At 35.5% G+C, this 12,704-nt stretch overlaps 1 protein-coding gene across 3 annotated transcripts in view; it reads right to left on the bottom strand.

Moving 5' to 3' along the window:
* dock10 (dedicator of cytokinesis 10) overlaps positions 1-12,704 on the bottom strand; it is a 106,067-nt gene that overhangs the window by 42,796 nt on the left and 50,567 nt on the right. For all 3 annotated transcript variants that reach the window (XM_079386963.1, XM_079386962.1, XM_079386964.1), the window contains exons 3-11: positions 9,445-9,534; positions 7,382-7,464; positions 6,058-6,130; positions 5,749-5,889; positions 4,797-4,931; positions 4,517-4,703; positions 3,089-3,174; positions 997-1,080; positions 734-886 (exon numbers count right to left, since the gene is read on the bottom strand). In XM_079386963.1, coding sequence (XP_079243089.1) covers positions 734-886; positions 997-1,080; positions 3,089-3,174; positions 4,517-4,703; positions 4,797-4,931; positions 5,749-5,889; positions 6,058-6,130; positions 7,382-7,464; positions 9,445-9,534 — 1,032 coding nt within the window. The remainder of the gene's footprint in view (positions 1-733; positions 887-996; positions 1,081-3,088; positions 3,175-4,516; positions 4,704-4,796; positions 4,932-5,748; positions 5,890-6,057; positions 6,131-7,381; positions 7,465-9,444; positions 9,535-12,704) is intronic.

The raw sequence follows: 12,704 nt of genomic DNA on the forward strand, positions 1-12,704 counted from the left end.
AATATGGGCCAACATTTCTAAAGAATTCAACCTTGTTGAATCAATGCCACGTAGAATTAAGGCAGTTCTGAAGGCGAAAGGGGGTCAAACACAGTATTAGTATGGTGTTCCTAATAATCCTTTAGGTGAGTGTATATGAAAATGAAATATACATTTTATGAAATAATTTAAATGAGAGTAGTACACTGCAAAACATTTTCTAATTTTGTATTTATCTTTTCCTGTACAAATCAAAATACATTCTCATGAGAAGCAAAACGACTTAAGATATTAAGTCTTGTTTTTCAATAAAAAATTAAGTGAGTTTATGCTTAAGCAATAAAAAAGCTTCTATCCACAGTGAAAAAAAAAAAAAAACTTTTTCTTTTTTTTAAGCATGAACTCACTTAATTTTCAATTATGTTTTTGAAAAAAAGATCAAATTTCTTAAGCAATTTTGCTTCTCAAGTAAATGTCATAATAATGTCAAGTAACATCATGATTTAAGAATGTTTAGATATTTAACAGAAAAACAACAACAACAAATGCTAAGAAAGAACATAATTTTTGTAGTGTCCTAAATTAAAACCAAAATATATTTTTTTAATGAAATCTGTTCTTTTGAATGATAAAGATTCAGCAAGGGGTATGTAAACAAATGCACTCAACTGCAAATTACATTTTTATCTGTATGTGAATAAAGGACTTCATAAGAAATTGCGTTTTCTGTTATGATAAAGACATGAGATCGTACATTAGTCACTGGCTCGGTGTCGGCCTCGTTGATGCAGCCCTGCAGCGTGAGGTTGAGTGAGCGGCAGGAGATCATCAGTCTCTTCCCCAGCTTCTCATCGAACGGCTGGACAGAAGCAGACTCTCCAAACTCCATCCTGGGACTCCTTAAAACCTTCAACACAAAACATGTGTTTCTCACACACCAAAATAACAACCACGGTGAATTCCCTGCACAAAACCCCCTTACACAATACAAACTGTTCATGAAACAGGAAGACGTACAGGAATATCAGGATCCAGAGAGAACAGGTTCAGTCTTTCCTCTCTTCTGGCAGCTCTCGCTGATTCCTCTGTCTCTGAAATATACTGAAACATCACAGTATCAGTGTTAAATCACAGTATCAGTATTAATGACTTCGATTCAGTGATTCATGAATTACTGCTAAACAAACTTAGCAGTGCTGGTTTTGGACCAGGGACATTGAAATGGTTTAGAAATTATTTGGTAGATCGGACTCAAATCTGATTTTCTTGATATATCTAAAGGGGTCCCCCAGGGTTCCATTTTGGGACCTATTTTGTTTTCTAGTTATATAAATGATTTGGGCAAGGACATTCAAGCAAAAAAAAAAAAAACTTTTATGCTGATGATACTATTATTTATACACTTGCTCCATCTATAACACAGGCGGTGAAAGAGCTTCAGATTGCATTTCAGTCACTGGAAGATGCTCTGGTTAGTTTAAAATTAATTTTAAATTCACAGAAAACAAAGTTTATGGTTTTATCAAAAGCTCAGGCACAAGTACTTGATAATCTTAGCATTTTTACAAAGGTTAATAATAATAAAAAACAGATAATTCAGTTTTTAACAATTTTCAAAAATCAAGTTTTTTCATTGTGCATTCCAATTAATTTCAATCAAACAGCAGTTGGGTTATTTTGAAAAATACTAGCTAACTAACACAATAAAACACAATAAAAACATGATAGCATAATAAAAAACATGATTTTTGAAAATGTTAAAAAACAGAGTTATCTGTTTTTGCAAATAAACTCTTCATATATATATGTTTTTGTTTACTCAATATATGTGTGTGTACTGTGTATATTTATTATGTGTATATAAAGACACACACATACAGTATATATTTTGAAGTATTTACATGTATTTACATGTATATATTTATATTCATATAAATTATATATAAATATATTTAATATATAAACATTACATATTTGTCTTAAATACTGTATATCCATGCTTGTGTTTGTATTTACAGGTGCATCTCAATAAATTAGAATGTCGTGAAAAAGTTACATTTTTCTTGTAAGTTATTTCAAAAAGTGAAACTTTCATATATTTTAGGTTCATTGCATGTAAAGTAAAACATTTCAAAAGTTTTTTTAGTTTTAATTTTGATGATTAGAGCTTACAGCTCATGAAAGTCAAAAATCAGTATCTCAAAATATTAGAATATTTACATTTGAGTTTCAATACATGACCATCCCTACAGTATAAATTCCGGCTAGCTCTCGTTCTTTGAAACTACAATAATGGAGAAGACAGCTGACTTGGCAATGATCCAGAAGACGAACATTGACAACACTGTGTGCATTGAATTTATTTAATACACGAGTTTCACAATTTGAGTTGAATTACTGAAATAAATGAACTTTTCCACGACATTATCATTTATTGAGATGCACCTGTATATATACATAATAAATATACACCGAACACACACATATACTGTGAACAAAAACTTTTATTTTGGATGTGATTAATCGTGATTAAATGTTTGACAGCACTAATATACGTATTTCAATTATATGCTAAATATATGTTGCAAATGATAAAGCTCAATGAAATACATTTTTGACATTGAAAATATATTTAGTTTCAACCTTCATATACCAAATTATATTTGTAAATACATTTCAGTTGCCTTTATTTAAGCTAAATACAAATGTTGATGGCCTACTAGAGATCAAGAGTAGATTAATAATGATTAATCAAATACATGAATGCATTTTCTTGGACTGAAATATACAGAGGTCAAAATATATTTTTTAATACTTTTAAAAATATATATTTAAACATTTAAAATATATTTTCAAAAATATACAAAAAAGGGCCAAAGATATATTAGTAGAAAATATATTATAAACCAAATTATAGCAAATTTTTGTAGCAAATAGCAAATTGTTTATTTTGATAATGTTAGCAGGATTTTTCCTTTTTCTAGCCTGATTTTAGCCCTCTGACTTAAAAGGTGAGTGAATCAAGGCCCATGTCCTTTTTTTTCAGAAAGAGGATGTGATGATTGTGTCTCTAGGATGTAAGAAGACAGAATTGCAGAGCATGAATTACCTTGGCCAGCTCAGGGTGGATTCCGTTTTCAGTTATTTCCTCATTTTCTTGAACAGGGACATGATTCAATGACGCATCAATGATCTCTGAACAACAACAAAGAAGCATTTTAGCTGAAAATGCAAAAAACAAATGCACAATGCAAACATATAGTGGCCGTCACACATTCCACTAATTTTATAGTGGATTTTGATCACACTTCATGTGAGTTTCTGTGTCAGATGATCCTTCATCCTTTTAGCTCAGGGCACCAGATAAGCATGAGAGGGATCTAAACGAAAATGATGTAAATTAGGCAGATTATCAGCTGACCTATCTGAAGGATTCGTGAGATCACTAGTAGAGCCTATTAAGAGCCTGTTCAGTTCCTTAGCAGACAATGTAGACCTTATGAACACTTAATCATTTTACAGTTTGATTAATATGCATCAATATCAACATCCTATCAAATATATCTTACTAAATTTAATTTGGTGGTTCAAACAGGTCTCAGGAGAAACAATATACAATAAATGAATGAATGAATTTCCTATGCATTTTTAAAGTAACTTGTCATTGAAAGTAATAAAGAATTATTTGGAGATTTTCTGTTTGATTATAGAATCACACCATCATCTTTAAATTAAAATCCTTAAAATATGTGGCCTCAGTTTTTTGGGGAAAGCTCTTGTTTTGAAAGACCCAGAGAACTGTGGATCTTGTAGGTCAATTTCCTTGTTGGACATAGATCTTAAGTTGCTTTCCCAAATCCTTGTGCTACGGCTGGAGAAAATAGCACCTGTCACAATATTATGCCTGTTTCACACATGATCCGATAGCAGCACGTGTGCAGTATGTTTTGCAGCACATATGCGGTACAGAAGCTCACTGTGCTTTCACATGAGAGTCTGAGCATCGCTGCTCCTAGTTTGTGAAAAGGTGTTGTTCTCTGACCACCAGCTGTTTGCATAGACCTTCACACGATATCACATCTTGTGTGGTGCATTTCACAAAAAACAATTACTTTATCATTTTGACCACACTAGTTATTCTTGCTCCTTGGTAAGCATTTTAGTTTTTTTTTTTTACTTTATCATGGGCTTAAAGTAATAGGATGACTGCGAATGACTATATGCATTTATGGAAAAATGACTACATTTTCATGTCAATTCATGTTCATTTTGAGCATGAACAATGCGCTCACTTTAATTAAATACGTGCAGAACAGCAGAAATTATCGTTGCACTGACCCTGCAATGCATTTTCTGCGTCACATCTGTATGCATGAAAAAAAAATCCATAATGCATACGTACTGCAAACAGATCATGTGTGAATCAGCGTTAGACCACTTTTAATCGTCACTATCCTTTCTTGCAAACACAACATTGTCGCACATACAAAATAATGCACATCATTGCTTTTGTTCTTCATGCTCTGTAAGCACTCACCTTGTTTGCTGTCGCTCAGGTCCATGCTCTTGCGATCCAGAGCCGGGCCGTCCGAAGGGCTGATCTGCAGGATGCGTGTGAGAGTGTTGATCCAATCATCCATGTCTTGCTCGTTCTCGGCAGCCAGGACAAAATATGTCACTTCGTTCATTTTCAACTCAAAGGCGTGTTTCCTCAGGCGGTTATTCTGTGTGAACCCAGAAACCATAACTAATATCAGTCACTGGTCACCTCTTTATTAATGTTTGCTGAACTGCTTTAAAAACATATATTTACCAACCTGAACCACCCCGGTGCACGAGTCCAGAAATATACAGCCTTTAGGTTCCTTTGATATTTTCTCATCTTTATAGAAGTTCATGATGTAAGAGTTGTCAGTTAGCTGAGTCAGCTGAAAATACCTTCGCTTGAAGGACTGGAAAAGCACAAGCGTCAAGAAAGTCAAAAACAAGCAACAGGCAATCAGCAGTACTTTTCACTCATGTAGTTTTTCTGATAATACAGAATTTGAACTTTTCTCCAAATCTGATGAAGAAACAAACTCATCTACATCTTGGATGGCCTGAGGGAGAACACATTTTCAGCAAATTTTCATTTTTGGATAAAACATTCTTTTACGTGAACCCCTAATCTAGTTTTTTATTTTTTTTTGATATAGACAAAATGATCACACATTCACAAATTACTAGTCAGTGTGTTAGCACATTATGGGCCAGTTTTACTAACAGCTTGCGCCAGCGCAAACCGTCTTTTGGCGTTAAAATAGTACTGTCAGTTTTTATTAAAGATGCACAGTGAAGAATTAGCACTGAAAAGACGTGGACACATTTTTGCGCCTGACCTTATTGAATATGCATTTCCAGGAGTTTCCCTTTCAGACGCAAACTTTCTGGGAGGAGAGTATTCAAATGAATCACACAACGAGATTTACTAACATTTGCGCTCGTCAAATTACTGGCATTTGCGCCATTATTTAACGCCCAAAAAATGCATGTCTTAAACTATTTTGCGCGTGAAAATGGCATCATTTAATTTGCACGTTGTTAGTAAATCACCTGCAGAAATTGCCATGCCCATCGGAGCTGTTTTGGAATTGCGCTCTCGTGCTAATTTGCCCTGTTTAGTAAAGCTGGCCCCAAATGTAAAATTTGATGAGATGTTTAATAATGGCCATAATGGCACCTGTTAAATGCAGACATGTGAGACGGTGTGTGAAAGACGTGCACTCTTACCCGGACAGTGATACTATTGTTGACCGTGCTGTTAAAGTTGCCTTTATAGAGCCAGCCGGACTTAAAAACCCCGATTCCCCCTGCGCCTCCACTACCTGCTCCACCTCCTCCACCTTTAGATGAGGACAGAGAAGTTGTGTCCTACACAAAAAAAAAAAAAATGTTAGAACAAATTATAAAAAAAATGATAAAGTGCATTTGGGAATTGAACACACTCCAGGTTCACTTTACTTTCACATTTACATAATAATTATGGACAGAAAGCCATATGAATCTTTCTGTAAATTCAGCTTGAAGCGTCGTACTGACCTCATCTTTGTCCACATCTTCATGGTCGATCTCAAAGGAGTGCGAGGGCAACTTCTCTGATTTATACAGCTTCCTATCAGGCAGAGAGAGAGAGAAAAAATCAGTGTCATCCGCTTATTAATAGCAAAGAAAATTACTTGTACAACAGTTTGTGACAATATTGTCACCTTCTAACATTTTCAGGAAGGCATACATATATATATACAGTATATCATATCATATATATCATATCTCTTTTGAATAGTATTATATTTCAAAGGAGACGTTTAATGAATCACTACTTCCATTCATCCACAAAAACAAAAGAGTCAGTAACAAGGCCGTTTTGAATACATTACAGACAAGCCAGTCTAAAACACTTCAAAAAAGCAAGAAAGTAGAAAAAGCCCCCCAAGCATCAGCGTGCCAATAAATCCTGCTCTCCTATTCAAAGAAGTCGTATTTTCCACATCATGTGTTTTCACTCTTTTCAGTGAGTTTTATTCTGACAGGACCCACACACAGGTGTCCTTTCTGCTGCCTGCCTCAGTGCTCTTGTAAAGCAGAGCTCTTTGTGTCTGTCCTGTGTGCCAGAGACAGTGTGGCCGTTTATCCAGCTCAAATACAGTTCTGTCGACTTGCATCTGTAACAATGTGCCTGAGCTGCTCCAGTGATGCTGTCCCTGCATGTCTCTCATGGCTGCTGTTGTTGTTACTGTTAGACTGCACATCTGTACATATACAAATGCAATCACAGCTAATATATCGCAGGTAAAACTAAGATATCATTCTGATTTGTTTTCGTGTCACTAAAAAGTAACTTTTTGCTGTTGGAAAGTGTTGTTATAAACTACAGCAGTGTTAGTGCATTAAACCTGACGACCGATCTATCAATACACACTAAAAAAAAAACATCACAAATATGGCTCTCCGTAAGAAATAATAATATAATTATACAGATTAAGCACTGTTGTTAAATAATTGTGTAAAATAATTTAATATGTTGCAAAGTGATGGTGACGTCATTTCTAGCAATGACCGTTTCTGTCATGCAATACAGTTTTTAACTGTGTAGCATTTTCCAAATTATTTTGTTAATAAACTTGACCTAATATGAAGTTACTGGCAGTGTTGGAAAGGTAACATAAGGTTACAGATTACAAGTTGCCCTACTTAAAATCTAATAAGTATTGCACCTATTTCAATTACTTTATTCAAATAATGTAACTGATTACATTTGATTATATTTGGATTACTTTGCTAAATTTAGTTTTTAAATCTACATTTTTCTAAACTGTTAATCATATTAAAATCCTCATCTGTGAAACAGTGAAAGGCGTTGTACCTGGGCAGTGTGCGGTAGTCCCCTGCATACTCTTCATATTTATACTGGATCACATGCAGCTGGGAGTTGTAATATTGACAGGCCTATAGAAAAAAAACCAAACAGGCAGAGGTTCATCTTACTGTAAGAGCTAAATGACAAAAAGCATTCACTGCAATTCAAAAGATCCTTCAGAATGTCGTTTATGTGTTAATGACTGCTTGAATATTAAATATGTTTCATATAAATTTCAAAGGCTAAATATTTTCTAAACAACAAACAAATAATCAAACATAAAACAGTTTTACAATTTTCCCACCTGACAAAATAACAAGTATCTGTTACTTCCAAACACGGTCCTTTATAAAAGCTTGTGCAAACCATGAACAAAAACTAAGTACTGTGTTAAGGGTCTGAATATTTATGTCAATGTGATGTTCTATTTTTCACACTCTTCCAAAGTTATAATAAATATATATATATATTTTTTGCTTTGCTATATGTTATGGTGTGTACTGTGTAGACTTTTGTTAATTAAGAAATCATATGAAAACAGTTCATGCTGGTAACAAAACAGTATCAACTACATCACCTTCTGTAATTTCAGCTATTATTTAGACTTGTGGACTACATGTAAACATCTGTCATCTTATTCAGGGCAGTACTAAAAACATGGTCAGACTCAGAGGAAACGGAATGAGGTGTCATTTTAATGTGGCAATATTTGGATTAGTTTACGGTTTCTGGCTTCCCACAGTCATGGACAACCTAGAAATATCTAGGGAATTCACAAAAATGTGGTTAAAAGTCATAAAAATGCTTTATGTGTGACCCTGGAGCACAAAACCAGTCGTAAGTAGCACAGGTATATTTGTAGCAATAGCCAACAATACGGGTCAAAATGATTTTATACCAAAAATCATTAGGATATTAAGTAAAGATCATGTTTCATGAAGGTATTTTGTAAATTTCCTACCGTAAATATATCAAAACTAAATTTTTGATTAGTAATATGCATTGCTAAGAATTTAATTTGGACAACTTTAAAGGCAAATTTCTCAATATTTAGATTTTTTTGCTCCCTCAGATTCCAGATTTTCAAATAGTTGTATCTCAGCCAAATATTCTCCAATCCTAACAAATGTATAAATCTCAATTTCAAAATTTGACCCTTATGACTGGTTTTGTGGTCCAGGGTTACATATAGCATTACTATACTATGTTTTACTAACAGCTTGTGCCAAAACAGTCTTTTGGCGTTAAAATAGTACTGTCAGGTTTTACTAAAGACGCACAGTGAAGAATTAGCGCTGAAAAGACGTGGACGCAGTTATTTTTGCGTCTGACCTTATTGAATATGCATTTGTAGGAGTTTCCCTTTCAGACGCAAAATTTATGGGAGGAGAGTATTCAAATGAATCACACAACGAGATTTACTAACATTTGCGCTCGTCAAATTATTTGCGCCATTATTTAACGCCCAAAAAAGCATGTCTTAAACTATTTTTCACTTGAAATGGCTGTAATTATTGTAGCTAGGAGGAGGCACAGCAGAAAACAGAGAGAAGGGTAGAAGGGAGATCATTTTTTCCACACTTATTAATTTATTTGTAATGCCAGAAGAGCACATTATCCGAACATATCATTTGCCAAGCCATGTTATTTTTAATTTGCTTCAGGAAATAAATGACGACCTGGAACCCTCAACTAGGAGGCCTCCAGTTCTTTTCAATGTACTGTGGCTTCTTTATTTCTTTATTCTTTATTTGCGACTTCGCAAATTTGTGCTGCACTTGGTATATTGTGTTGGTCGATATGTAAAGGAGATGTTGTGTAGAAATTTCCCTCCCATCGGTGCTCTTTTGCAATTGCGCTCTCGCACTAATTTATCCTGTTTAGTAAAACTGGCCCTATATATTATATAGGCCCTATTATATATATATAATACATAATAGGGCCAGACGTCACTGATTTCACATTGCATCAGTAAGAGCAGAGTGTGAAGGTGGAATTAGTGCTCTGGTGTCATGGAAGTGAAGGTGAACATCTCCCATGGCCTGGTCAGTCTCCAGATCTGAACTCACCTGTCTGACCAGCAGACATTCAGCGTGTGTGTCGGCTCCCTCTGGCACAGTGGACTTCAGTGTTCTGCGCTCCACAGGAAGAGTGGACACCTGGAGGCACACAAACACACAAAACAATCTGTGTTCAGAGTCTGGGTTCAACAAGAAGCTGCTGGAGCCAAATCAAATGCAGCATTTTTCTGTCGTTCTTGTGCTGCCAAGCATTTCACTGTTTTTTTAGGTTTATTTTATTTTTTACAGTGCAGAACACTTGAACTCCCTCAGTACGTCACTCTCAATGGACACACTCTTCATGTGAATTATTCTTTCTTGCATCATTGTTCACCACAGTTTGTTCTTCACCAAGAAGAGCTTAATTTTTTTTTTTTCCAGAGGTCAAGTCAAATAAATCTATTGGGAAATGTAGCGCTGAAATTTCACCTCATATAACAGTAAGCAGGGTCAGAAATTAATGAGGGCTTGGGGGCAAAATGCCATTAAAACGAATAAAATGCCCCCAAAAATTCAAGATATGGGTGCAAAAATATGAGTTCTTGTTTTTTAGTTCTGCAATATCACACAAGCAAGACTGTGGTGGTTACTGGTGGCCTACTGGCGGTTTTAATTCAGTTTCATATTTAAAAATATCACTTTTTAGTAATTTCATATTGCTATTTTTAAATTTCATTTTTAAAACATTAATCTCAGAGAATTATTTATGCAGTCTTAATTGTAATGTAAATGCATTCATTTCACCGTCTGTGCAAAAACATCTAAATGCAACTTGCAGCTTGTGCAAATATGGATTACGTTGATATTGGTTTCATTTGATTGGTGCATGTGTGATAGTGTCTTGTTATTCTTATTTGATTTACTTGTATTATTGGACTTGATTAAATTTAAGAATTTGAGAAAAGATAAAGAAAGGATTTATTTTTCTCCTTAATGGAAAATGTGTGGTTAATGTGTGTCACTGATGGTAAAAGATCATCTTTACTTAAATGCTTAAAGCTTATGACTTTGATTCTATGTGGAGAAAAGTCTTTGTCCATCTATCTATATAATATCTATATCTACCTTTATAATCCTTTGCTTTTGTATAATGAACCTGAAATTATATTTTCATAACAAAACAGAAAGGCACATGATGCATAAAAATGTTTCTTAGTTATATTTTAATTACATATCCCTCGTTTTTATTGAATTATTGTGAAATATAACAAATTACCAGTCCTGTCAAATGATTAATTGTGATTAATCGCATCCAAAATAAAAGTTTTTGTTTACATAACATATGTGTGTGTACTGTGTATATTTATTATGTATATATTTCACATGCATGTATATATTTAAGAAAAATATGTTATGTTTATATATTAAATATTTGTATATATGATATTAATTATATGAATATAAATATATACAAGCAAATATATGTAAATATTTTCAAAATATATGCTGCATGTGTGTGTATTTATATATACACACTAAATATACACAACACACACACACACACACACACACACACACACACACACACACACACACACACACACAAGGGGAAGTTGTGGCCTAACGGTTAGAGCGTCGGACTTGTAATCCAAAGGTTGTGGGTTCGAGTCTCGGGCCGGCAGGGATTGTAGGTGGGGGGAGTGAATGTCCAGTGCTCTCTCCACCCTCAATACCACGACTGAGGTGCCCTTGAGCAAGACACCGAACCCCCAACTGCTCCCCGGGCGCCGCAGCATAAATGCTGCCCACTGCTCCGGGTGTGTGTTCACTGCTGTGAGTGTGTATGTTCACTGCTGTGTGTGTGTGTGTGTGTGTGTGTGTGTGTGTGTGTGTTTACGGTGTGTGTGTTCACTGCTGTGTGTGTGCACGTTGGATGGGTTAAATGCAGAGCACGAATTCCGAGTATGGGTCACCACACTTGACCGTATGTCACTTCACTCACTTCACATATTATGTAAACAAAAGCTTTTATTTTGGATGCGATTAATAGTTTGATGGCACTACAAATTACACAAGTCTTTCGAGATGAGCACGACTCTGTCTAAACTGGAGTGAGTTCTGGAGGGAGAACAACCTTAGTAAGCTTGTTTCATTTGCTTGCAAATCAGATTTTTAGTCTTGTGCTGTTAACTTTGCTGCTCAGCACAACTGTCTGCTGCATATTTTCTAATAAAGTAATGTTGAATACATTTGTTGTGTTATCTCTCCCTAGCTGTTTCATTAACTTTCATTAAATGTCCTATGTCTCCGAGCACACTCATGCTAACGCAGCGCAGGAACTCAGTGCACAACTTCACAAGCCTGTCTTCTCAGTGCAGCACACTAAAAGCAAGCGACACTGACAAAAGTGCAACATTGTAGCACAATATACAGTGTGGAAATACATTATCATTTTTATTTTCTATTAGGACTATATCTATATTCATGCTCAGTCTGTAGTGCTCCAGACAAATCTGCTGCCAGAACTGTTATTGGGGAAAGCATAACATACATAAAAAACTACTGTTAGGGTTTACTAAAGACACACAGTGGAAAATTAGCGATGCAAGCGTAGATATACTTATTTTTGCAGCCTACCTTAAAGGGGTCATTGGATGCGACATGCACTTTTACAAGTTGTTTGAACATAAATGCATGTTGGCAGTGTGTATACACAACCACCCTATAATGATAACTGTCTACAGATCACTCAGAGCGGGTCTAAGTTAAAACACTAGTGTCAATCAACTATCGTGGGAGGGGCCTGGGTCATTGTGATGTCACACAGACAGGCATCTGAGAATGGCTTGATATGAGAAAGGGGAAATGATTTAATGAGATTTAAAAAAAAAAAACACTTGGTGGATCATTGTTTCGACGCTGGAGCAGGTGTTGACAAGAATGGCTCCTAAGTGATTGAAGTGTTTTGTTGTTGGATGTAATAATGAACATAGTCATCATTTACTCCTGACATCTGAGCCGCTGAAGACACAGTGGATTAGCTTTGTTTTTGAAGGGAATGCGCCCTCGATCTGCCTAAATGCGTTTATGTTTCGCACGAATCCTTCGTGATCCAGCTTCACCTACAGAAGAAGGGTTTTTTATGAATCTTTGCAAATCGCCTTTCCTAATAATGTGCTAGTTTTGCGGCTGAAGTTTACAGTCTGCTCATCACCCCACGGAGGGGGGGGGGGGGGGGGGGGGGGGGGGGGGGGGTCAGCAAAAAAACAGCTTGCTGAAAACAGAGCTGTTTTTGACAGGATAAAAAGGGTGTTGTTTTACACTACCAT

This window comes from Barbus barbus (genome assembly GCF_936440315.1).
Source record: "Barbus barbus genome assembly, chromosome: 31".
NCBI lineage: Eukaryota > Metazoa > Chordata > Actinopteri > Cypriniformes > Cyprinidae > Barbus > Barbus barbus.